This window comes from Catharus ustulatus, chromosome 39, assembly GCF_009819885.2.
Source record: "Catharus ustulatus isolate bCatUst1 chromosome 39, bCatUst1.pri.v2, whole genome shotgun sequence".
NCBI lineage: Eukaryota > Metazoa > Chordata > Aves > Passeriformes > Turdidae > Catharus > Catharus ustulatus.
In genome coordinates, this window is record NC_046259.1 from 434,703 (window position 1) to 459,490 (window position 24,788).

General features: G+C 58.0%; 1 protein-coding gene and 1 long non-coding RNA gene across 15 annotated transcripts; one reads left to right on the plus strand and one right to left on the minus strand.

Annotated features, from left to right (window-relative positions):
• Positions 1 to 434: 434 nt before the first annotated feature.
• Positions 435 to 24,450, minus strand: PPP2R1A (protein phosphatase 2 scaffold subunit Aalpha). 13 transcript variants are annotated; one of them, XM_042780132.1, is made up of 16 exons: positions 24,290 to 24,450; positions 23,544 to 23,634; positions 23,206 to 23,306; positions 21,230 to 21,462; positions 18,410 to 18,557; positions 14,923 to 15,078; positions 13,948 to 14,062; positions 13,787 to 13,857; positions 12,444 to 12,578; positions 10,772 to 10,945; positions 9,217 to 9,277; positions 7,878 to 8,032; positions 4,957 to 4,998; positions 4,410 to 4,510; positions 1,413 to 1,504; positions 435 to 518 (listed from the first exon to the last, which is right to left on the minus strand). In XM_042780132.1, the coding sequence occupies exons 1-16, from the start codon at positions 24,365 to 24,367 to the stop codon at positions 502 to 504; spliced, it is 1,770 nt and encodes a 589-aa protein (XP_042636066.1). In that variant the 5' UTR covers positions 24,368 to 24,450; the 3' UTR covers positions 435 to 501. The 13 variants fall into 13 exon arrangements, with proteins under 13 accessions (XP_042636066.1, XP_032940336.1, XP_032940335.1 ...); XM_033084445.1 differs by lacking the exon at positions 4,957 to 4,998 and adding an exon at positions 6,279 to 6,320; XM_033084444.1 differs by lacking the exon at positions 4,957 to 4,998 and adding an exon at positions 7,027 to 7,068.
• On the plus strand, positions 6,323 to 6,863 carry LOC117010189. 2 transcript variants are annotated; one of them, XR_004420580.1, is made up of 3 exons: positions 6,323 to 6,343; positions 6,379 to 6,502; positions 6,838 to 6,863. It is a non-coding gene; the product is annotated as an uncharacterized LOC117010189 (long non-coding RNA). The 2 variants fall into 2 exon arrangements; XR_004420581.1 differs by lacking the exon at positions 6,838 to 6,863 and adding an exon at positions 6,654 to 6,691 and having other exon boundaries at positions 6,379 to 6,491.
• Positions 24,451 to 24,788: the final 338 nt, after the last annotated feature.

Genomic DNA, 24,788 nt, shown 5'->3' on the forward strand with positions numbered 1-24,788 from the left:
GTGGCTTAAAGCGGAAATGCAGCGCGCATGCGCAGCAAAGCGGGGACGCTGAGGAAGTGCTGCGCATGCGCAGAAAGGCGTGGCCTAAACAGGAAGCACTTTGAGCATGCGCAGAAAGGCGTGGCCTAAAACGGATGCGCCGCGCGCATGCGCAGAAGAATTGCGGCGCCACGGAAGCGCAGATGGGCGTGGCTTAGATTTAAAGGGCCAGCGTGTATTTTTTTTTATTTTAGATTTTTTAAAGGGGGGAGGGGAGCGTTTCGCACCACGTGACCCCTCCCCCACCCTTGCCCCTCCCCCCTCCCCAAATAAACAACTCCGGAGCCTCGTTGTGATTTTTATTAACGGCGAAATCGTTAATTAATGAACGGATGAACAGCGGGGGGGGAGGGGCGGTGGGGGGTGGGGGAGGGGTGACACCGTTGTGTGGGGAGGGGAGGGGGATGGGGGTGGGGGAGGGGCGGTCACAGCTCCGGTCACATGCGGGGGGGTCCGGGGGGGTCAGGCCAGCGCCAGCACTGCGGGGGGAGGGGAGAGAGAGAGATCAGGTGAGCTCACCTGGGCACACCTGGGCACACCTGGGCACACCTGAGCCACACCTGAGCTCACCTGGGCACACCTGGGCACACCTGGGCTCACCTGGACACACCTGGGACACACCTGGGCACACCTGGGGCACACCTGGGCACACCTGGGCTCACCTGAGCCTCACCTGGGCACACCTGGGCACACCTGGGCTCACCTGAGGTCACCTGAGCCCCGTCCCCCCAAATCTTCTTTGCTCCCAACCCCCCCCAGGTGTCCCCAGGTGTGTTTCTCTTTGCCCCCAGGTGTGCCCAGGTGTTCCCCAGGTGTTCCCAGGTGTGCCCAGATGTCCCCAACCCCCCCCACGTGTCCTTAATCACCTCCAGATGTCACCAGGTGTGTCCCAGGTGTGATTTTATCCCCCCCAGGTGTCCCCAGGTGTCCCCAGGTGTGCTTTTATCCCCCCCAGCTGTCCCCCCAGGTGTGCCCAGGTGTCCCCAACCCCTCCCAGGTGTCCTCAGTGACTTCCAGGTGTCCCCAGGTGTGATTTTATCCCTCCCAGGTGTGCCCAGGTGTCCCCAGGTGTGTTTCTCTCTCCCCCCAGGTGTCCCCAGGTGTATCCCAGGTGTGATTTTATTCCCCCCAGGTGTGTCCCAGGTGTATCCAGGTGTGTTTCTCTCCCCCCCAGGTGTGTTTTTATCCCCCCCAGGTGTGTTTCTGTCCCCCCCAGGTGTGTTTCTGTCCCCCCCAGGTGTGTTTCTGTCCCCCCAGGTGTGTTTCTCTCTCCCCCCAGGTGTGTCCAGGTGTGTGTCTCTTCCCCAGGTGTGTTTCCCTGTCCCCCCCAGGTGTGTTTCTCCCCCCCAGGTGTGTCCCAGGTGTCCCCTCACCTGTCAGCGCCTCCTGTGCGAAGTATTTGACGTCGACGTCCTGGTCCTGCGTCAGCTTCTCCAGCACCGGCTTCACCTCCGTCTGCAGCGTCCTGGTCAGGTGAGACCCGACAGGTGAGACAGGTGAGATTGGACAGGTGAGACAGGTGAGACAGGTGAGACAGGGACAGGTGAGACAGGTGAGACACAGGTAAGATTGGACAGGTGAGATCAGACAGATGAGATCAGACAGGTGAGACACAGGTGAGACAGATGAGAGCAGACAGGTGAGATTAGACAGGTGAGACAGGTGAGACAAGTGGGACAGGTGAGATCAGACAGGTGAGAAAGGAACAGGTAAGAGCAGACAGGTGAGACAGGTGAGACAAGTGAGACAAGGACAGGTGAGATCACACAGGTGAGATCAAACAGGTGAGATTGGACAGGTGAGATTGGACAGGTGAGACAGGGACAGGTGGGCCCAGTCCATCCCACTCCCTCCCAGTATAACCAGTATAAACCAGTATAAACCAGTACCCGCTGTCCAGGATGGGCCCAGTACACATCCCAGTATAAACCAGTATAAACCAGTATAACCCAGTACCCGCTGTCCACGATGGGCCTTGTTGATCCCAGTCCCTCCCAGTCCATCCCAGTACAAACCAGTATAACCAGTATAACCAGTATAACCAGCACCTGCTGTCCAGGATGGGCCCGGTACAAATTCCCAGTATAACCAGTATAAATCAGTCCATCCCAGTACAAACCAGTATAAACCAGTACCTGCTGTCCAGGATGGTCCCAATGCACATCCCAGTCCCTCCCAGTATAAACCAGTATAACCCAGTATACCCAGTACCCGCTGTCCAGGACGGGCCCCAGTACACACCCCAGTCCCTCCCAGTATAACCAGTATAACCCAGTATAACCCAGTACCCGCTGTCGAGGATGGGCCCTGTCCATCCCAGTCCCTCCCAGTATAAACCAGTATAACCCAGTATGCCCAGTACCCACTGTCCAGGATGGGCCCAGTCCCTCCCAGTATAAACCAGTATAACCAGTATCCCCAGTACCCGCTGTCGAGGATGGGCCCGATGCACACCCCAGTCCCTCCCAGTATAACCAGTATAACCAGTATAACCCAGTATAACCAGTATAACCCAGTATGTCCCAGTACCCGCTGTCCAGGACGCCCCAATACACAAACCAGTCCATCCCAGTATAACCAGTAACACCAGTATAACCCAGTACCCGCTGTCCAGGAGGCCCCAATACACAAACCAGTATAAACCAGTATAACCAGTAACACCAGTACCCGCTGTCGAGGATGGGTCCAGTCCCTCCCAGTCCCTCCCAGTATAAACCAGTATAAACCAGTATAACCCAGTACCCGCTGTCCAGGATGGGCCCGATGCACATCCCAGTCCCTCCCAGTCCCTCCCAGTATAAACCAGTATAACCAGTATAACCCAGTACCCGCTGTCCAGGATGGGCCCTGTCCATCCCAGTACAAACCAGTACAAACCAGTATAACCCAGTAACACCAGTACCCGCTGTCGAGGATGGGCCCGATGCACATCCCAGTCCCTCCCAGTATAACCAGTATAACCCAGTATAACCCAGTATAACCAGTATGCCCAGTACCCGCTGTCCAGGATGGGCCCGATGCACATCCCAGTCCCTCCCAGTATAAACCAGTATAACCCAGTATGCCCAGTACCCGCTGTCGAGGATGGCCCCAGTACACACCCCAGTCCCTCCCAGTCCCTCCCAGTATAAACCAGTATAACCCAGTATGACCAGTACCCGCTGTCGAGGATGGGCCCTGTCCATCCCAGTCCCTCCCAGTACAAACCAGTATAAACCAGTATAACCAGTACCCGCTGTCCAGGATGGGCCCGATGCACATCCCAGTACAAACCAGTATAAACCAGTATAACCAGTATGCCCAGTACCCGCTGTCGAGGATGGTCCCAGTCCATCCCAGTACAAACCAGTATAAACCAGTATAAACCAGTATAACCAGTACCCGCTGTCCAGGATGGTCCCAATGCACATCCCAGTCCCTCCCAGTATAACCAGTATAAACCAGTATAACCCAGTACCCGCTGTCCAGGATGGGCCTGGTACAAATTCCCATTATAACCAGTCCCTCCCAGTATAAACCAGTATAAACCAGTATGCCCAGTACCCGCTGTCCAGGATGGGCCCGATGCACATCCCAGTCCCTCCCAGTATAAACCAGTATAAACCAGTATGCCCAGTACCCGCTGTCCAGGATGGGCCCGATGCACATCCCAGTCCATCCCAGTATAAACCAGTACAACCCAGTATAAACCAGTATAACCAGTAACACCAGTACCCGCTGTCGAGGATGGGCCCGATGCACATCCCAGTATAAACCAGTATAAACCAGTATAACCCAGTATAAACCAGTACCCGCTGTCGAGGATGGGCCCTGTCCATCCCAGTCCCTCCCAGTACAAACCAGTATAAACCAGTATAACCCAGTATGCCCCAGTACCCGCTGTCCAGGATGGGCCTGGTACAAATTCCCATTATAACCAGTCCCTCCCAGTATAAACCAGTATAAACCAGTATAACCAGTACCCGCTGTCCAGGATGGGCCCGATGCACACCCCAGTCCCTCCCAGTCCCTCCCAGTATAAACCAGTATAAACCAGTATTCCCAGTACCCGCTGTCCAGGAGGCCCCAGTACACATCCCAGTCCCTCTCAGTCCATCCCAGTCCCTCCCAGTATAAACCAGTAACACCAGCACCCATTGTCCAGGATGGGCCCGATGCACATCCCAGTATAACCCAGTATAACCCAGTATAAACCAGTAACACCAGTACCCGCTGTCCAGGATGGGCCCGATGCACACCCCAGTCCCTCCCAGTATAACCAGTATAACCCAGTATAACCCAGTAACACCAGTACCCGCTGTCCAGGATGGGCCCGATGCACATCCCAGTCCCTCCCAGTACAAACCAGTATAACCCAGTATTCCCAGTACCCGCTGTCGAGGATGGGCCCGATGCGCTGCAGCGATTTGGCCACGTTGAAGCGAACGTTGGCCACGGCGTCGGCGGCCATGCGCAGCACGGTGGGCAGCATCTGCTGGGTGGTCACTTCCTGACCACAGACCTCCGAGAGCACCTGGACAGGTGAGAGACAGGTGAGATACAGGTGAGACAGGTGAGATACAGGTGTGATAAACACAGGTGTGATAGGTAACACAGGACAGGTGTGACAGGTGTGACAGGGCCATGCGCAGCACGGTGGGCAGCATCTGCTGGGTGGTCACTTCCTGGCCACACACCTCCGAGAGCACCTGGGCAGGTGAGACAGGTGAGACAGGTGAGACATGGACAGGTGTAATAGATAACACAGGACAGGTGTGACAGGGCCAGGGCAGCATCTGCTGGGTGGTCACTTCCTGACCGCACACCTCGGACAGCACCTGGACAGGTGAGATTGGACAGGTGAGATACAGGTGAGATACAGACAGGTAACATGGGACAGGTGTGACATGGACAGGTGTGACAGGGCCAGGGCAGCATCTGCTGGGTGGTCACTTCCTGGCCGCACACCTCGGACAGCACCTGGACAGGTGAGATACAGGTGAGACAGGTGAGACAGGTGAGACATGGACAGGTGACATGGGACAGGTGTGACAGGTGTGACAGGGCCAGGGCAGCATCTGCTGGGTGGTCACTTCCTGGCCACACACCTCGGACAGCACCTGGACAGGTGAGATGGGACAGGTGTGACAGGTGAGACATGGACAGGTAACATGGGACAGGTGAGATACAGGTGTGATAAACACAGGTGTGATAGATAACATGGGACAGGTGTGACAGGGCCAGGGCAGCATCTGCTGGGTGGTCACTTCCTGTCCGCACACCTCGGACAGCACCTGGACAGGTGAGATACAGGTGAGATACAGGTGAGATACAGACAGGTAACATGGGACAGGTGTGATAGACACAGGTGTGACAGGTGTGACATGGACAGGTGTGACAGGGCCATGCGCAGCACGGTGGGCAGCATCTGCTGGGTGGTCACCTCCTGGCCACACACCTCCGAGAGCACCTGGGCAGGTGAGACAGACAGGTGAGACAGGTGAGATACAGGTGTGATAAACACAGGTGTGATAGATAACATGGGACAGGTGTGACAGGTGTGACAGGGCCAGGGCAGCATCTGCTGGGTGGTCACTTCCTGTCCGCACACCTCGGACAGCACCTGGACAGGTGAGATACAGGTGAGACAGGTGAGATACAGGTGTGACAGGTGTGATAGACACAGGTAACACAGGACAGGTGTGACAGGGCCATGCGCAGCACGGTGGGCAGCATCTGCTGGGTGGTCACCTCCTGGCCACAGACCTCCGAGAGCACCTGGACAGGTGAGATACAGGTGAGATACAGGTGTGATAGATACAGGTGAGACAGGTAACATGGGACAAGTGTGATACAGGTGTGACAGGTGTGATAGATGAGATACAGACAGCTGTGACATGGACAGGTGTGACAGGGCCAGGGCAGCATCTGCTGGGTGGTCACCTCCTGGCCACACACCTCTGAGAGCACCTGGGCAGGTGAGATTGGACAGGTGTGAGAGGTGTGACATGGACAGGTAACATGGGACAGGTGTGATAGACACAGGTGTGACAGGTGTGACATGGACAGGTGTGACAGGGCCAGGGCAGCATCTGCTGGGTGGTCACCTCCTGGCCACACACCTCCGAGAGCACCTGGACAGGTGACATTGGACAGGTGTGACAGGTGAGATACAGGTGAGACAGGTGAGACATGGACAGGTAACATGGGACAGGTGTGATAGATAACACAGGACAGGTGTGACAGGGCCAGGGCAGCATCTGCTGGGTGGTCACCTCCTGTCCGCACACCTCTGAGAGCACCTGGACAGGTGAGATACAGACAGGTGAGATACAGGTGTGATAGATACAGGTGTGACAGGTAACATGGGACAGGTGTGACATGGACAGGTGTGACAGGGCCAGGGCAGCATCTGCTGGGTGGTCACCTCCTGGCCACACACCTCTGAGAGCACCTGGACAGGTGAGATACAGGTGAGATACAGGTGTGACATGGACAGGTAACATGGGACAGGTGTGACAGACACAGGTGTGACAGGTAACACAGGACAGGTGTGACAGGGCCAGGGCAGCATCTGCTGGGTGGTCACTTCCTGTCCGCAGACCTCTGAGAGCACCTGGGCAGGTGAGATACAGGTGAGATACAGGTGTGATAGATACAGGTGTGACAGGTAACACAGGACAGGTGTGACAGGGCCAGGGCAGCATCTGCTGGGTGGTCACTTCCTGGCCACACACCTCTGAGAGCACCTGGACAGGTGAGACAGGTGAGATATAGACAGGTAACATGGGACAGGTGTGACAGGTGTGATAGATACAGGTGTGATAGATACAGGTGTGACAGGTGTGACAGGGCCAGGGCAGCATCTGCTGGGTGGTCACTTCCTGTCCGCACACCTCGGACAGCACCTGGGCAGGTGAGATACAGGTGAGATACAGGTGTGACAGGTAACATGGGACAGGTGTGACAGGTGTGACATGGACAGGTGTGACAGGGCCAGGGCAGCATCTGCTGGGTGGTCACCTCCTGGCCGCACACCTCGGACAGCACCTGGGCAGGTGAGATACAGGTGAGATACAGGTGATACATGAACAGGTATGATAGGTGTGACACAGACAGGTGAGACAGGTGAGATACAGGTAAGACAGGTGTGACCGGTGAGAGGGGAACATCTCGGACAGGTGAGATGGGGACAGGGATTGGAAACATCCATTGCTCATGTCTCAGGTCAGGTGTGCTCAGGTGTGTTCCTATCCCCCCCAGGTGTGCCCAGGTGTGCCCAGGTGTATCTCAGGTGTGCCCAGGTGTATCCCAGGTGTGCCCAGGTGTGCTCAGGTGTGCCCAGGTGTATCCCAGGTGTGCCCAGGTGTGCTCAGGTGTGCCCAGGTGTATCCCAGGTGTGCCCAGGTGTGCCCAGGTGTGCTCAGGTGTGCCCAGGTGTATCCCAGGTGTGCCCAGGTGTGCTCAGGTGTGCCCAGGTGTATCCCAGGTGTGCCCAGGTGTGCTCAGGTGTGCTCAGGTGTGCCCAGGTGTATCCCAAGTGTATCTCAGGTGTATCTCAGGTGTGCCCAGGTGTGCCCAGGTGTGTTCCTATCCCCCCCAGGTGCCCCCAGCTGTACCCAGGTGTATCCCAGGTGTACCCAGGTGTGTTCCTATCTCCCCCAGGTGTACCCAGGTGCCCCCAGGTGCCCCCAGGTGTGCCCAGGTGTGTTCCTATCCCCCCCAGGTGTGCCCAGGTGTATCCCAGGTGTGCCCAGGTGCCCCCAGGTGCCCCCAGGTGCCCCCAGGTGTATCTCAGGTGCCCCCAGGTGTGCCCAGGTGCCCCCAGGTGTATCCCAGGTGCCCCCAGGTGTACCCACGTTGATGCAGAAGAGCGTGGTCATGCGGTGCAGGTAGTTGGGGTCGGCGGCCATGGCCAGCACCTTGGGGACGATGGTGCCCTGGGCCCAGGTGTGCCCGAATCGCTCCACCAGCTTGCGCAGGTTACTGGTGGCGGCCTCGCGGATGGCGTACACTGGGGGGAGAGGGATGGACCAGTAAGGACCAGTATGGACCAGTATAAACCAGTATGCATCACTATGGATCAGTATAAACCAGCATGGACTGGTAAGGACCAGTACGGATCAGTATTGACCAGTATGGATTAATATGGACCAGTAAGGACCAGTATGGACCAGTACAGACCAGTAAGGACTAGTATAAACCAGTATGGACCAATACGGACCAGTATGGATCAGTACAAATCAGTATGTATCACTATGGACCAGTATAAACCAGTACGGATTGGTACGGACTGGTACGGACCAGTATGGATCAGTAGAAACCGGTATGGACCAATAAAAACCAGTATGGACCAGTATAAGTCAGTATGCATCACTATGGACCAGTATAAACCAGTATGGACTGGTATGGACCAGTATAAACTAGTACAGACTAGTACAAACCAGTATGGTCCAGTATAAATCAGTATAAACCAGTATGGACCAGTATGGACCAGTACAAATCCGTATGGACCATTATAAATCAGTATGGACCAGTATGAACTGGTATGGACCAGTATAAACCAGTATGGACCAGTACAGACCAGTATGGATGAGTATAAACCAGTATGGACCAGTATGGACCAGTAAGGACCAGTATAGACTGGTATAAACCAATATGGACCAGTAAGGACCAGTATAGACTGGTATAAACCAGTATGGAACAGTATAAACCAGTAAGGACCAGTATGTATCACTATGGGCCAGTATAAACCAGTATAAACCAGTACAGACTGGTACAAACCGGTATGGACCAGTATAAACTGGTGTGGACCAGTATGGACCAGTATGGACCAGTGTGGACTGGTACGGACGAGTATGGACCAGTATGAACTAGTATAAACCAGTATGGACCAGTATGGACCAGTATAAACCAGTATGGACCAGTATGGGCCAGTATAGATCACTATGGACTGGTATCAATCAGTACGGACCGGTATAAACCAGTATGGACCAGTATAAACCAATATAAATCAACATGAATCAGCGCCCCACTCCTCTGGTCTCAGTAACTCCCAGTGCCCTCCCAGTCCCTCCCAGTAACTCCCAGTGCCCTCCCAGTGCCCTCCCAGTGCCCTCCCAGTGCCCTCCCAGTCCCTCCCAGTATCTCCCAGTCCCTCCCAGTAGCTCCCAGTAGCTCCCAGTGCCCTCCCAGTACCGTGATCCACCAGCCAGGCCATGCAGAGCGAGTTCAGCTTCTCATCGAAGAACTCCACGCCCTGGGGGGGGAGAGACACCAGTAAGGACCAGTATAAACCAGTATAGACCAGTATAAACCAGTACGGACCAGTATAAACCAGTATGGACCAGTATAAACCAGTATAAACCAGTATGGACCAGTATAAACCAGTATGGCGCAGTATAAACCAGTATAAACTAATATAAACCAGTATGGACCAATATAAACCAGTACAAATCCAGGTAAACCAGTATGACCAGTACCGACAAACCCCTCCCAGTCGCTCCCAGTCCCTCCCAGTTCCCTCCCAGTAACTCCCAGTCCTTCCCAGTCTCTCCCAGTCCATCCCAGTCCCCTCCTAGTCCTTCCCAGTTCATCCCAGTCCATCCCAGTTCCCATTAACAAACTCCCATTGTCTCTGTCTCCCCCTGGTGGCGCCTTTGGGAACTGCGCCCTGTTCCCAGTGCCTCCCAGTCCCTCCCAGTCCCTCCCAGTAACTCCCAGTTCATCCCAGTTCCCTCCCAGTGCCTCCCAGTTCATCCCAGTCCCCTCCCAGTCCATCCCAGTCCCTCCCAGTTCATCCCAGTTCCCTCCCAGTCCATCCCAGTCCCCTCCCAGTCCATCCCAGTGCCCTCCCAATCCCCCCATACAAGCCTATAACTCCCTCGCACTCCCCTATACAAAGCTCCAACCTTCTCCCAGTTGCTTCCAGTGCCCTCCCAGTTGCTCCCAGTCCCTCCCAGTCCATCCCAGTTGCTCCCAGTGCCATCCCAGTTGCTCCCAGTGCCGTCCCAGTTCCCCCAAACAAGCCTATAACTCCATCACAGTGCCACATACGTGACTCCAACCCTCTCCCAGTAACTCCCAGTCCTTCCCAGTCCATCCCAGTCCCTCTCAGACCCCTCCCAGTGCCTCCCAGTCCATCCCAGTCCCCTCCCAGTCCCTCCCAGTCCATCCCAGTCCCTCCCAGTCCCTCCCAGTCCACCCATACAAGCCTAGAACTCCATCGCACTGCCCCATACATGGCCCCAACCTTCTCCCAGTCCCTCCCAGTCCATCCCAGTCCATCCCAGTCCTCCTCCAGTCCCTCCCAGTCCCTCCCAGTCCATCCCAGTCCCCTCCCAGTCCCTCCCAGTCCATCCCAGTCACTCCCAGTCCCTCCCAGTTGCTCCCAGTGCCATCCCAGTCCCCCCAAACAAACCTAGAACTCCATCACAGTGCCACATACGTGACTCCAACCCTCTCCCAGTAACTCCCAGTCCTTCCCAGTCCATCCCAGTCCATCCCAGTGACCTCCAAGTCCCTCCCAGTCCATCCCAGTCATTCCCAGTCCCCTCCCAGTCCATCCCAGTTCCTTCCCAGTTCCCATAAACAAGCTTATAACTCCATTGCCGCACCACATACATGACTCCAACCTTCTCCCAGTCCCTTCCCAGTAACTCCCAGTCCCTCCCAGTTGCTCCCAGTCCCCTCCCAGTTGCTCCCAGTCCATCCCAGTGCCCTCCCAGTGGCTCCCAGTCCCTCCCAGTCTCACCAGCTGGCCGGCCAGCAGCGGCATGTACTCGATGATGGCCAGCCTCACTCTCCACTTGGCGTCCTCGGCCAACTCCACGATGGCCGGGAGCAGCGACTGCGAGAGCTGCCGGATGCCGATCACCTCATTGACACAGTCCAGGTTGGAGATGATGTTCAGCCGCACCTCGGGGCACTGGGAGGGACTGGGAGTTACTGGGAGGCACTGGGAGGGGATTTGGGGGCACTGGGAGGGACTGGGATGGACTGGGAGGCACTGGGAGGGACTGGGAGGGACTGGGAACAGGGCGCAGTTCCCAAAGTCGCCACCAGGGGGAGACTTGGAAACAATAGAAGTTTAATAATGGGAACTGGGAGGGACTGGGATGGACTGGGATGGACTGGGAGAGACTGGGAGTTACTGGGAGGGACTGGGAGAGGGCTGCAGTCCAGTTTGGAGGCACTGGGAGGGACTGGGAGGGACTGGGATGGGACTGGGAGGCACTGGGAACAGGGCGCAATTCCCAGAGTCACCACCAGGGGGAGACTTGGAAACAACAGCAGTTTATTAATGGGAACTGGGATGGACTGGGAGGGACTGGGATGAACTGGGAGGCACTGGGAGTTACTGGGAGGCACTGGGAGGGGACTGGGAGGGGATTTGGGGGCACTGGGATGGATTGGGAGGGACTGGGAGGGACTGGGAGGCACTGGGAGAGGGTTGGAACCCAGTTTGGGGGCACTGGGAGGCACTGGGAGGGACTGGGAACAGGGCGCAGTTCTCAAAGCCGCCACCAGGGGGAGACTTGGAAACAATAGGAGTTTATTAACGGGAACTGGGATGGACTGGGATGAACTGGGATGGGACTGGGAGGGACTGGGAACAGGGCGCAGTTCCCAGAGTCACCACCAGGGGGAGACAGAGAGACAGAGGATTTATTAATGGGAACTGGGAGGGACTGGGATGAACTGGGAGGCGCTGGGAGTTAGTGGGAGACACTGGGAGAGGACTGCAGTCCAGTTTGGAGGGACTGGGATGGACTGGGATGGACTGGGAGGAACTGGGAGAGGACTGGGAGAGGACTGGGAGGGGACTGGGAGGGGATTTGGGGGCACTGGGATGGACTGGGATGAACTGGGAGGGACTGGGAACAGGGCGCAGTTCCCAAAGTCACCACCAGGGGGAGACTTGGAAACAACAGCAGTTTATTAATGGGAACTGGGATGGACTGGGATGAACTGGGATGAACTGGGAGGCACTGGGAGTGACTGGGAGGGACTGGAGGAGGGCTACAGCCCAGTTTGGAGGCACTGGGAGAGACTGGGAGGGACTGGGAGGGGATTGGGAGGGACTGGGAGGGGATTGGGAGGGACTGGGAGGCACTGGGATGAACTGGGAGGGACTGGGAGGCACTGGGAGAGGGCTGGAGCCCAGTTTGGAGGCACTGGGAGGGACTGGGATGGACTGGGAGGGACTGGGAGTGACTGGGAGGGACTGGGAGGGACTGGGAGGGACTGGGATGGACTGGGAACAGGGCGCAGTTCCCAAAGCCGCCACCAGGGGGAGACAGGGAGACACTGGTGGTTTGTTAATGGGAACTGGGATGGACTGGGATGAACTGGGAGGGAACTGGTGTGTTCAGATGTGCTCAGGTGTATCTCAGGTGTGCCCAGGTGTATCTCAGGTGTGTTACCTCATCTTTGAGCTGTGCCAGGAAGAGGGGCAGCAGGTGCTCCACCGTGTTGTCCTTGCCCAGGATCGGGGACAGCCCCATGATCACCGAGGCCAGCGCCGACTTCACGTGCTGGTTGGCGTCCGACACCAGCTCCTGCACAGGCGGGACAGGTGGGCACAGGTGAGTTACAGGTGAGACAGGTGAGAACAGGTGAGCACAGGTGAGTTACAGGTGAGCACAGGTGAAGACAGGTGAGCACAGGTGAGTTACAGGTGAGACAGGTGTGTACAGGTGAGCACAGGTGAGAACAGGTGAGGACAGGTGGGACAGGTGAGGACAGGTGTGTACAGGTGAGAACAGGTGAGCACAGGTGAGAACAGGTGAGCACAGGTGTGCACAGGAGTGCACAGGTGAGCTCAGGTGAGTTACAGGTGAGTAACAGGTGTGCATAGGTGAGAACAGGTGAGTTACAGGTGAGCACAGGTGAGTACAGGTGAGTACAGATGAGAACAGGTCAGCACAGGTAAGTTACAGGTGAGCTCAGGTGAGAACAGGTGAGAGCAGGTGAGCACAGGTGAGCACAGGTGAGAACAGGTGAGTTACAGGTGAGCACAAGTGAGTTACAGGTGAGAACAGGTGAGAACAGGTGAGTACAGATGAGAACAGGTGAGAACAGGTGAGAACAGGTGTCCACAGGTGTGTACAGGTGAGAACAGGTGAGAACAGGTGAGTTACAGGTGAGTTACAGGTGAGCTCAGGTGAGTTACAGGTGAGAACAGGTGAGAACAGGGGAGCTCAGGTGAGAACAGGTGAGTTACAGGTGTGTACAGGTGGGCACAGGTGAATACAGGTGAGAACAGGTGAGTGCAGGTATGCACAGGTGAGCTACAGGTGAGCTCAGGTGAGAACAGGTGAGTACAGGTGAGAACAGGTGAGTTACAGGTGAGAACAGGTGTGTACAGGTGAGAACAGGTGAGAGCAGGTGAGAACAGGTGAGTTACAAGTGAGAGACGTGAGTTACAGGTGAGCACAGGTGAGTTACAGGTGAGAACAGGTGAGTACAGGTGTGCACAGGTGTGCACAGGTGACAACAGGTGAGTTATAGATGTGCACAGGTGTGTACAGGTGAGAACAGGTTTGTTCCAGGTGTGCCTCAGGCCCAGGTGTATCCCAGGTGTCCCCAGGTGTGCTCCTATCCCCCCCAGGTGTATCCCAGGTGTGCCCAGGTGTATCCCACCCCTCCCCAGGTGCCCCCAGGTGTATCCCACCCCTCTCCAGGTGTATCCCACCCCTCTCCAGGTGTATCCCACCCCTCTCCAGGTGTATCCCAGGTGTGCCCAGGTGTGCCCAGGTGCGCTCACCTTGATGCAGGGCAGGATCTGCCCCATGATCACGGCCTCGCGGCAGTCGGGGGAGAGATTCTCACAGAACTCTGGGGACAGAGGGGACACCTCAGACAGGTGAGGGGGACACCTGGGACAGGTGAGTGACCCCCAGGACAGGTGAGTGACCCCAGGCTGACCTTTGACCTTGTGGGAGGCGGCCGCGCGCACCTCGGCCTCGCAGTCCTTCATCAGGCTCTGGAAGGCCCCGACCAGGTCGGTCTTGGTGATCTCGGGGCCCACGGCGCGCTGCAGCTGGGGGGGGGGATGGACAGGTGAGACCAGGTGGGACCAGGTGGGGCACAGGTAACCCCAGGTGTGTCCAGGTGTGGCACAGGTGAGCCCAGGTGAGCCCCAGGTGTGCTCAGGTGTGACCAGGTGTGTGCAAGTGTGCCCAGATCAGCCCCAGGTGAGACCAGGTATGTCACAGGTGAGACCAGGTAACCCCAGGTGTGCCCAGGTGTGTCCAGGTGAGCCCAGGTGTGACCAGGTGTGTCACAGGTGAGTCCCAGGTATGTCACAGGTGAGACCAGGTGAGTCCCAGGTAACCCCAGGTGTGCCCAGGTGTGCTCAAGTGTATCACAGGTGAGCACAGGTGTGCGCAGGTGCGCCCCAGGTGAGCCCCAGGTGAGCTCAGGTGTGACCAGGTGTGCTCAGGTATGGCACAGGTGAGCCCAGGTGTGGCACAGGTGTGGCACAGGTGTGCCCAGGTGTCACAGGTGTGCCCCAGGTGAGCCCAGGTGTGTCCCAGGTAACCCCAGGTGTGCCCAGGTGTGCCCAAACCCTCAATTTCCTCCATTTTAACCCCAAATTCTTCCATTTTAACCCCAAATTTCTCCATTTTAACCCCAAATTTCCCCATTTTTTCGACATTTCTCCCTCCCCAGGTGCCCCCAGGTGTGCCCAGGTGCCCTCAGCTCCCCCCAGGTACCCCCAGGTGTGCCCAGGTGTGCCCAAACCCCCAATTTCCTCCATTTTAATCCCAATTTCCCCATTTTAACCCCAAATTTCCCCATTTTTTCCCCAAATTTTTCCATTTTAACCCCAAATTTCCCCATTTTTTCCCCGTTTCCCACCCCCCAGGTGTGCCCAGGTGCCCCCAGGTGTGCCCCCACCTCGGTGAACTTGTCGGCCACCATGTACCGGACGCGCCAGGACTTGTCCTCGGCCGCCTGGCGCAGCGTGGGCATCACCAGCCCCTCCAGCTCCTCCTGCGGCAGCAGCTGCGCGATGCTCACGCACGCCTCCACCGCCAGCAGCCGCACCGAGTCCTGCACAGGTGGGCACAGGTGTGTGCAGGTGAGTACAGGTAACCCTCAGGTGAGGCACAATAACCCGCAGATAACCCCCAGGTAACCCCTCCAGTGTCAGTAGCCACACTGAGTCCTGCACAGGTGAGTACAGGTGTGTCCAGGTGAGCACAGGTGTGTGCAGGTGAGCTCAGGTAACCCTCAGGTGAGCCACAGTAACCCCCCCCTGTGCACGCCTCCACCGCCAGCAGCCGCACCGAGTCCTGCAGGTGGGCACAGGTGAGCACAGGTGGGCACAGGTAACCCTCAGGTAACCCTTAGGTAACCCCCAGGTAACCCCTCCACTGCCAGCAGCCACATTGAGTCCTGCAGGTGGGCACAGGTGAGCACAGGTGAGCTCAGGTGAGCACATGTGAGCTCAGGTGAGTCATAATAACCCTCAGGTGTGCACAGGTAACCCCCAGGTGTGTGCAGGTGAGGCTCAGGTAACCCCCAGGTGTGTGCAGGTGAGGCTCAGGTAACCCCCAGGTGAGTCAGAGTAACCCTCAGGTGAGCTACATTAACCCTCCATGTTCACGACTTGACTGCCAGCAACCACACTGAGTCCTGCAGGTGGGCACAGGTGGGCACAGGTGAGCTCAGGTGTGCAGAGGTGAGTCACAATAACCCTCAGGTGAGTCACAGTAAACCCCTGTGCTCATGACTTGAGTGCCTGCAACCACACTGAGTCCTGCAGATGAGTACAGGTGAGCTCAGGTGAACACAGGTGAGTCAGAGTAACCCCCAGGTGTGTGCAGGTGAGCTCAGGTAACCCTCAGGTGAGCTACATTAACCCCCCATGTTCATGACTTGACTGCCAGTGGCTGCACCGAGTCCTGCAGGTGAGCACAGGTGAGCTCAGGTGAGTCAGAGTAACCCCCAGGTGAGCTCAGGTAACCCTCAGGTGAGGCTCAGGTAACCCCCCCTGTGCACACCTCCACCGCCAGCAGCCGCACCGAGTCCTGCAGGTGGGCACAGGTGAGCGCAGGTGAGCCTCAGGTGAGTCACAATAACCACCAGGTGAGTACAGGTGAGTCACAATAACCCTCAGGTGATTCCCCCCCTATCCATGTGCACGCCTCCACCGCCAGCAGCCGCACCGAGTCCTGCAGGTGGGCACAGGTGAGCACAGGTGAGCACCAGGTGAGTCAGAGTAACCCCCAGGTGAGTCAGAGTAACCCCCAGGTGAGGCTCAGGTAACCACCAGGTGCGTCACAATAACCCTCAGGTGAGGCACAGTAACCCCCTGTGCTCATGACTTGAGTACCAGTAACCACACTGAGTCCTGCACAGGTGACTACAGGTGAGCTCAGGTGGGCACAGGTAACCCTCAGGTAACCCTCAGGGGAGTTACAATAACCCCCAGGTGAGGCTCAGGTTAACCCCCAGGTAACCCCCATGTGCACGCCTCCACCGCCAGCAGCCGCACCGAGTCCTGCACAGGTGAGCACAGGTGTGCACAGGTGAGCACAGGTAACCCTCAGGTGAGGCACAGTAACCCCCCCTGTGCACACCTCCACCGCCAGCAGCCGCACCGAGTCCTGCACAGGTGAGCACAAGTGTGTGCAGGTGAGTCAGAGTAACCACCAGGTGAGGACAGGTAACCCTCAGGTAACCCAGAGGTTCATGACTTGACTGCCAGTGGCTGCACCAAGTGCTACAGGTGGGCACAGGTGAGCTCAGGTGAGCACAGGTAACCCCCAGGTGAGCCTCAGGTGAGCCACATTAACCCCCCATGTTCATGACTTGACTGCCAGCAGCCACACTGAGTCCTGCAGGCGAGTACAGGTGAGCTCAGGTGAACATAGGTGAGTCAGAGTAACCCCCAGGTGTGTGCAGGTGAGCTCAGGTAACCCTCAGGTGAGGCACAGTAACCCTCAGGTAACCCCCAGGTAACCCCTCCAATGCCAGCAGCCGCACCGAGTCCTGCAGGTGGGCACAGGTGGGCACAGGTGAGCACAGGTAACCCTCAGGTGAGCTCAGGTAACCCCCAGGTGAGTCACAATAACCCCCAGGTGAGGCTCAGGTAACCCTCAGGTGAGGCACAGTAACCCCCAGGTAACCCCCAGGTAACGCCTCCACCGCCAGCAGCCGCACCGAGTCCTGCACAGGTGAGCACAGGTGAGCACAGGTGAGCTCAGGTGAGTCACAATAACCCTCAGGTGAGGCTCAGGTAACCACCAGGTGTGTGCAGGTAACCCTCAGGTGAATCACAATAACCCCCAGGTAACCCCTCCATTCCTAGCAACTGCACTGAGTCCTGCAGGTGAGCACAGGTGAGCTCAGGTGAGCACAGGTGAGGCTCAGGTAACCCTCAGGTGACTCACAATAACCCCCAGGTAAGCCACAGTAACCCCCCATGTTCATGACTTGACTGCCAGCAGCCACACTGAGTCCTGCAGGTGAGCACAGGTGAGCACAGGTGAGCACAGGTAACCCTCAGGTGAGTCAGAGTAACCACCAGGTGAGCCACAGTAACCCTCAGGTGAGCACAGGTAACCCTCAGGTAACCCAGAGGTTTATGACTTGACTGCCAGTGGCTGCACCGAGTCCTGCAGGTGGGCTCAGGTGAGCACAGGTGAGCATAGATAACCCTCAGGTAACCCACAGGTGTGTGCAGGTGAGGCTCAGGTAACCCACAGGTGAGTCACAGTAACCCCCAGGTAACCCCTCCACCGCCAGCAGCCGCACCGAGTCCTGCAGGTGGGCACAGGTGAGCACAGGTGAGTCAGAGTAACCACCAGGTAACCCTCAGGTGTGTGCAGGTGAGCCTCAGGTGAGTCAGAGTAACCCCTACATAACCCCCAGGTAACCTCTCCACTGCCAGCAGCCACACTGAGTCCTGCACAGGTGGGCACAGGTGAGCACAGGTGAGTCAGAGTAACCACCAGGTGAGCTCAGGTGAGTCACAATAACCCCCTGTGTTCATGACTTGAGTGCCAGCAGCCGCACTGAGTCCTGCAGGTGGGCACAGGTGGGTACAGGTGAGCACAGGTGAGCTCAGGTGAGTGCAGGTGTGCACAGGTAACCCCCAGGTGTGCACAGGTGAGCCTCAGGTAACCCTCAAGTGAGTCACAATAACCCCCAGGTAACCCCTCCACTCCTAGCAACTGCACTGAGTCCTGCACAGGTGTGTCCAGGTGTATCCCAGGTGCCCCCAGGTGTGTCCCAACCCCCCCAGGTGTATCCCAGGTGCCCCCAGGTGTATCCCAGCCCCCCCTGGTGTGCCCAGGTGTATCCCAGCCCCCCCAGGTGCCCCCAGGTGTATCCCAGGTGCGCCCAGGTGTGCCCAGGTGTGCCCAGGTGCGCTCACCTGCTCGTCGGAGGCCAGGTTGGAGAACATGGGGATGATCTCGCTCTTGACGTGCTCCAGCTCCAGCACCTTGGCGAACTCGCCCAGCTTGGAGGCGGCGGCGCGGCGCACCATGGGCGTGTCGTCCGAGCACAGGTTCCGGAAGTACCTGCGGGCACACCTGGGTCACCTGGGGGCACCTGGGTACCACCCACACACACCTGGGCGCACCTGGGTACCACCCACACACACCTGGAAACACCTGAGTGCTGTCCATGCACACCTGGGCACACCTGAGCATACCTGGGTACCACTCATACACACCTGGGCACTGCCCACACACACCTGAGCACACCTGGGCACACCTGGGGGGTGCCCACACCTGCCTGGGTACCGCCCATGCCCACCTGAGTGCTGCCCACACACACCTGAGCACACCTGAGCACACCTGGGCACTGCCCACACACACCTGAGCACACCTGAGCACTGCCCACACACACCTGGGCACACCTGGGCACTGCCCACACACACCTGGGTGCTGCCCACACACACCTGGGCACTGCCCACACACACCTGAGCACACCTGGGCACTGCCCACACACACCTGGGCACACCTGGGCACTGCCCACACACACCTGAGCACTGCCCACACACACCTGGGCACACCTGGGCACTGCCCACACACACCTGGGCACACCTGGGCACACCTGGGCACTGCCCACACACACCTGAGCACTGCCCACACACACCTGGGCACACCTGGGCACTGCCCACACACACCTGGGCACTGCCCACACACACCTGGGCACACCTGGGCACTGCCCACACACACCTGGGCACAGCTGGGCACTGCCCACACACACCTGAGCACACCTGGGCACTGCCCACACACACCTGGGCACTGCCCACACACACCTGGGCACACCTGGGCACTGCCCACACACACCTGAGCACACCTGGGATGGGTTGCTGACCCTGTGGTCACTCCCTGTTACCCCTGTGGTCACTCCCCTGACCCCTGTGGTCACTCACTGACCCCATAATGACCCCAAGGGTCACTCCCCCGACCCCATACTGTCCCCAATGGTCACTCACACCCCTCAGTGGTCACTCCCTGACCCCAAAGGTCACTCCCCTGTCCCTATAATGTCCCCAATGGTCACTCACAGCCCTCAATGGTCACTCACATCCCTCAATGGTCACTCCCACCCCAGTGGTCACTCACTGGCGCAGCTCAGCCTTGACAGGACTGGACACTTGGGGGTAGCAGACGCTGAAGAGGCCGCAGGCCGAGGTCACTCCCTGACCCCTGTGGTCACTCCCTGTCCCTATACTGACCCCAATGGTCACTCCCACCCCAGTGGTCACTCACTGGCGCAGCTCAGCCTTGACAGGACTGGACACCCGTGGGTAGCAGACGCTGAAGAGGCCGCAGGCCGAGGTCACTCCCTGACCCCTGTGGTCACTCCCTGTCCCTATACTGTCCCCAATGGTCACTCCCACCCCAGTGGTCACTCACTGGCGCAGCTCAGCCTTGACAGGACTGGACACCCGTGGGTAGCACACGCTGAAGAGGCCGCAGGCCGAGGTCACTCCCTGACCCCAATGGTCACTCAATGACCCCATACTGACCCCAGTGGTCACTCACTGACCCCCCTGACCCCAGTGGTCACTCACTGGCGCAGCTCAGCCTTGACAGGACTGGACAGCCGGGGGTAGCATACGCTGAAGAGGCCGCAGGCCGAGGTCACTACCTGTCCCCAATGGTCACTCACACACCTCTGTGGTCACTCACACCCCTCAATGGTCACTCCCACCCCAGTGGTCACTCACTGGCGCAGCTCAGCCTTGACAGGACTGGACACTCGGGGGTAGCAGACGCTGAAGAGGCCGCAGGCCGAGGTCACTCAATGACCCCAATGGTCACTCACACCCCAGTGGTCACTCACTGGCGCAGCTCAGCCTTGACAGGACTGGACACTCGGGGGTAGCAGACGCTGAAGAGGCCGCAGGCCGAGGTCACTCCCTGACCCCAATGGTCACTCACACCCCAATGGTCACTCACACCCCTCAATGGTCACTCACACCCCAGTGGTCACTCACTGGCGCAGCTCAGCCTTGACAGGACTGGACACCCGGGGGTAGCAGACGCTGAAGAGGCCGCAGGCCGAGGTCACTCCCTGACCCCAATGGTCACTCCCTGACCCCAATGGTCACTCCCTGACCCCACTGACCCCAGTGGTCACTCACTGGCGCAGCTCAGCCTTGACAGGACTGGACACTCGGGGGTAGCAGACGCTGAAGAGGCCGCAGGCCGAGGTCACTCCCTGTCCCCAATGGTCACTCTATGACCCCATACTGGCCCCAATGGTCACTCACACACCCCTGTGGTCACTCACTGGCGCAGCTCAGCCTTGACAGGACTGGACACCCGTGGGTAGCAGACGCTGAAGAGGTCGCAGGCCGAGGTCACTCTCTGACCCCTGTGGTCACTCACACCCATGAATGGTCACTCACACCCCTCAGTGGTCACTCATACACCCCAGTGGTCACTCACTGGCGCAGCTCAGCCTTGACAGGACTGGACACTCGGGGGTAGCAGACGCTGAAGAGGCCGCAGGCCGAGGTCACTCCCTGACCCCAATGGTCACTCACACACCCCAATGGTCACTCACACCCCAGTGGTCACTCACTGGCGCAGCTCAGCCTTGACAGGACTGGACACTCGGGGGTAGCACACACTGAAGAGGCCGCAGGCCGAGGTCACTCCCTGACCCCTGTGGTCACTCCCACCCCTCAATGGTCACTCCCCTGACCCCACTGTCCCCAGTGGTCACTCACTGGCGCAGCTCAGCCTTGACAGGACTGGACACTCGGGGGTAGCAGACGCTGAAGAGGCCGCAGGCCGAGGTGCGGGACGTGAACCAGTCGCCGCCCGCCAGGCGCTTGACCAGCGGCACGAAGTGACCCTCGAGGTCCGGCGGCGAGTGCTCGTGGCTCACGGCGCGCAGCGACTCCACCGCCTTGTCCCGCACCACCGTCTCCTCCACCGTGGCCAGGCTCTCCAGGGGCGGCTGGACACACGGACACACGGACAGTGGGGTGGGGAGAGGGACATTGGATGGACAGAGGGACAGATGGACAGATGGACAAGTAGATATTGGGGTGGGGAGATGGACATTGGATGGACAGAGGGATAAAGGATGGACAGATGGATAAATGGACAGATGGACACAGGGTGGACAGAGGAATAAAGGATGGACAGATGGACACAGGGACATGGGGTGGACAGAGGGACATGGGGATGGACAGATGGACATTGGGGTGGGCAGAGGGACATTGGATGGACAGAGGGATAAATGGACAGATGGACAAGCAGACATTGGGGTGGGGAGATGGACATTGGATGGATAGAGGGATAAAGGATGGACAGAAGGACAAAGGATGGACAGAGGGACATTGGATGGACAGAGGGACATGATAAAGGATGGACAAAGGGATAAAGGATGGATGGATGGATGGACAGACGGACACAGGGACACAGGGTGGACACAGAGACATGATAAAGGATGGACAGAGGGACATGGGATGGACAGAGGGATGGATGGACAGATGGACACGAGGTGGGCAGAGGGATAAAGGATGGACAGAGGGACAGGTGGACATTGGGGTGGGCAGAGGGACATTGAGTGGGCAGATGGACATTGGATGGACAGAGGGATAAAGGATGGACAGAGGGACATGGGGTGGACAGAAGGACAGATGGACAAGTAGACATTGGGGTGGGGAGATGGACATTGGATGGACAGAGAGATAAAGGATGGACAGATGGACACAGGACGTGAGTTCAGGGATCCCAGGTGAGGTTTTTGTGTCCCCAGGTGAGTTTTCGTGTCCCCCAGGTACATTTTTTGGCCCCCCAGGTGAATTTTTGTGTCCCCCAGGTACATTTTCGAGCCCCCCAGGTGTATTTTTTTGGTCCCCAGGTGAATTTTTGTGTCCCCCAGGTACATTTTTGAGCCCTCCAGGTGAATTTTTGGGTCCTCAGGTGAATTTTTAGGGTGCCCAGGTACATTTTTGAGTCCCCCAGTTGCATTTTTTTGGCCCCCCAGATGAGTTTTTTTGGTTCCCAGGTGAATTTTTGGGTCCCCCACGTGAATTTTCAGGTGTCCAGGTGAATTTTTGTGTCCCCAGGTGAATTTTTGTGTCCCCAGGTGCGTTTTTGTGTCCCCAGGTGAGTTTTTGTGTCCCCAGGTGAATTTTTGTGTCCCCCAGGTGAATTTTTGTGTCCCCCAGATGAGTTTTTGAGCCCCTCAGGTGAATTTTTGGGTCCCCCAGGTGAATTTTCAGGTGTCCAGGTGAATTTTTGGGTCCCCCAGATGAGTTTTTGAGCCCTCCAGGTGCGTTTTTGTGTCCCCAGGTGCGTTTTTGGATTTCCCAGGTGCATTTTTGAGTCCCCCAGGTGAATTTTTGGGTCCCCCAGGTACGTTTTTATGTCCCCCAGGTGAGTTCTTTTGATTCCCAAGTGAGTTTTTGTGTCCCTCAGGTGAGTTTTTGAGCCCCCCCAGGTAGATTTTTGGGTCCTCCAGGTGAATTTTTGTGTCCCCAGGTGAATTTTTGTGTCCCCAGGTGCATTTTTGAGTCCCCCAGGTGAATTTTTGTGTCCCCCAGGTACATTTTTGAGTCCCCCAGGTGAATTTTCAGGTGTCCAGGTGAATTTTTGGCCCCTCCAGGTGAATTTTTGGGTCCCCCAGGTGAATTTTTGTGTCCCCCAGGTGAATTTTTGTGTCCCCCAGGTGAATTTTTGGGGCTCTCACCAGCAGGCAGTGCACGAACTCGGGTCCCCCCACGAGGGCGGTGAAGGTGCCGAGCTGCTCGGCCAGCGCCAGCAGCACCTCGTCCTCATCGTAGATGGTGTCTGTGACAGCACAGGTGACACACCTGTCAATCAATCACCTCACCTGACACCTGTCAATCATCCCCTGAGCCACGCCCACCACACCAAACCACGCCCACCACACCAAGCCACGCCCACTCCGCACCCAAATCACCTCATAGAAAGATTTATCTCGATTTTTTAAGAATTTTGGGAGCTCCCACCCGGATTTTTGGGGAAATTTTTGGGGAAATTTTTTGGGGAATTCTGTCAAATTACCGGTGAGGAAAGGGAGGAGCTCGCTGCGGGTTCGCTCCACGCCCAGCGCCAGCGCGATGGTCGAGAGCTTCTTGATGCTGTTGAGGCGCAGCTGGAATTAAAAAACAAACAAACAAAAAAAAACAACAAAGAAAAAGGAAAAAATTTGAGGAAAATTTGGGGGGAAAAAAAATGGAAAATTGCCCCCTCACGGAGCAAGCCCCGCCCCCAACGCGAGGCAGCCAATCAGGAGCGGCGTCTCACGGCTCCGCAGTAGAGAGGAGCGCCCCGATTGGCTCCCCCGAGCCACGCCCATGCCGGCGGCAGCCAATGGAGAGCGGCGCTGCCTCGGCCTCGCGCTGCCATTGGCTGCGGCGAACAGAGGGGCGGGGCAACGCCGCGCTGCCCCTCCGCTAGGGGGCGCCACGGCGGGCGGGGGGGGATTTTTCCCCTCAGCGCGCTGCGGACCAATCAGAACGCGCCTTACAAAACCCGAAGCCAACGCCAGCCAATCACAGCGCGCTTTTCATCGCAATCACCAAGAGGACCAAAACGACCCCACACATGCAACGCCGCCCCCCATTCGCCCGCTCCTGAGGGGACCGGGCCGCCTCAGCCAATCAGCGCGGCCGTCTCATAGCGGCCATCAGCAGCGGGGGCCGCAGCGCAGCGAGCCGGCGATGGCGGCCGGGGCCTAGAGGCCGCGGGAAGGCCCCGAGGCCGCGGAAAGGCGCGGGGATGTCGCGGCGAAGCCCCGGCAGCGCTACCTGCACGTCCTCGTTGCGGAGCTCGTCGATGAGCACTGCGATCGGGTAAAGCGAATCGTCGCCGTCCGCCGCCGCCATCTTCGCCGCCGCCGCCGCCCCGGCTCTGAGGGGCCGTACGGGGCCGCCCGCTCCGCTCCTGCAGGGCTTCCGCGGCTCTGATTGGTCGGCGCTGCCGCAGTCCCCGCCCCCCTCCTCTTCCCATTGGTTCAGAACGCTGTCAGTCACGCCAAACCCCGCCCCTGCGGACGGTTCGCAGCCTCGCGCGCTGATTGGGCGAGGCGATTGATTGACAGCTCGGAGGGGCGGGGCGAGGCGTTGCTTTGGCAACGCGGGGCCGCCGCGTCGGAGGCCGGGAGGAACTGGGACAAACTGGGACGAACTGGGACGAACTGGGACGAACTGGGAGCGGACTGGGACGCACTGGGAGCCGCTGGATCATACTGGGACAGACCGGAATGCGCTGGGGCCGGACTGGGACAAACTGGGAGCCACCAGGATT

Excerpts from the sequence above, each read along its gene's own strand:
- PPP2R1A (XM_033084443.1), bottom strand. The coding sequence starts at position 24,367 with ATGGCGGCGGCGGACGGCGACGATTCGCTTTACCCGATCGCAGTGCTC. Across the intron at positions 23,635-24,289 it reads TCCGCAACGAGGACGTGCAG|CTGCGCCTCAACAGCATCAA; the intron begins GTAGCGCTGCCG and ends TTTTAATTCCAG. Across the intron at positions 9,278-10,771 it reads CGCTGCTGGCCGGCCAGCTG|GGCGTGGAGTTCTTCGATGA; the intron begins GTGAGACTGGGA and ends CTCCCCCCCCAG.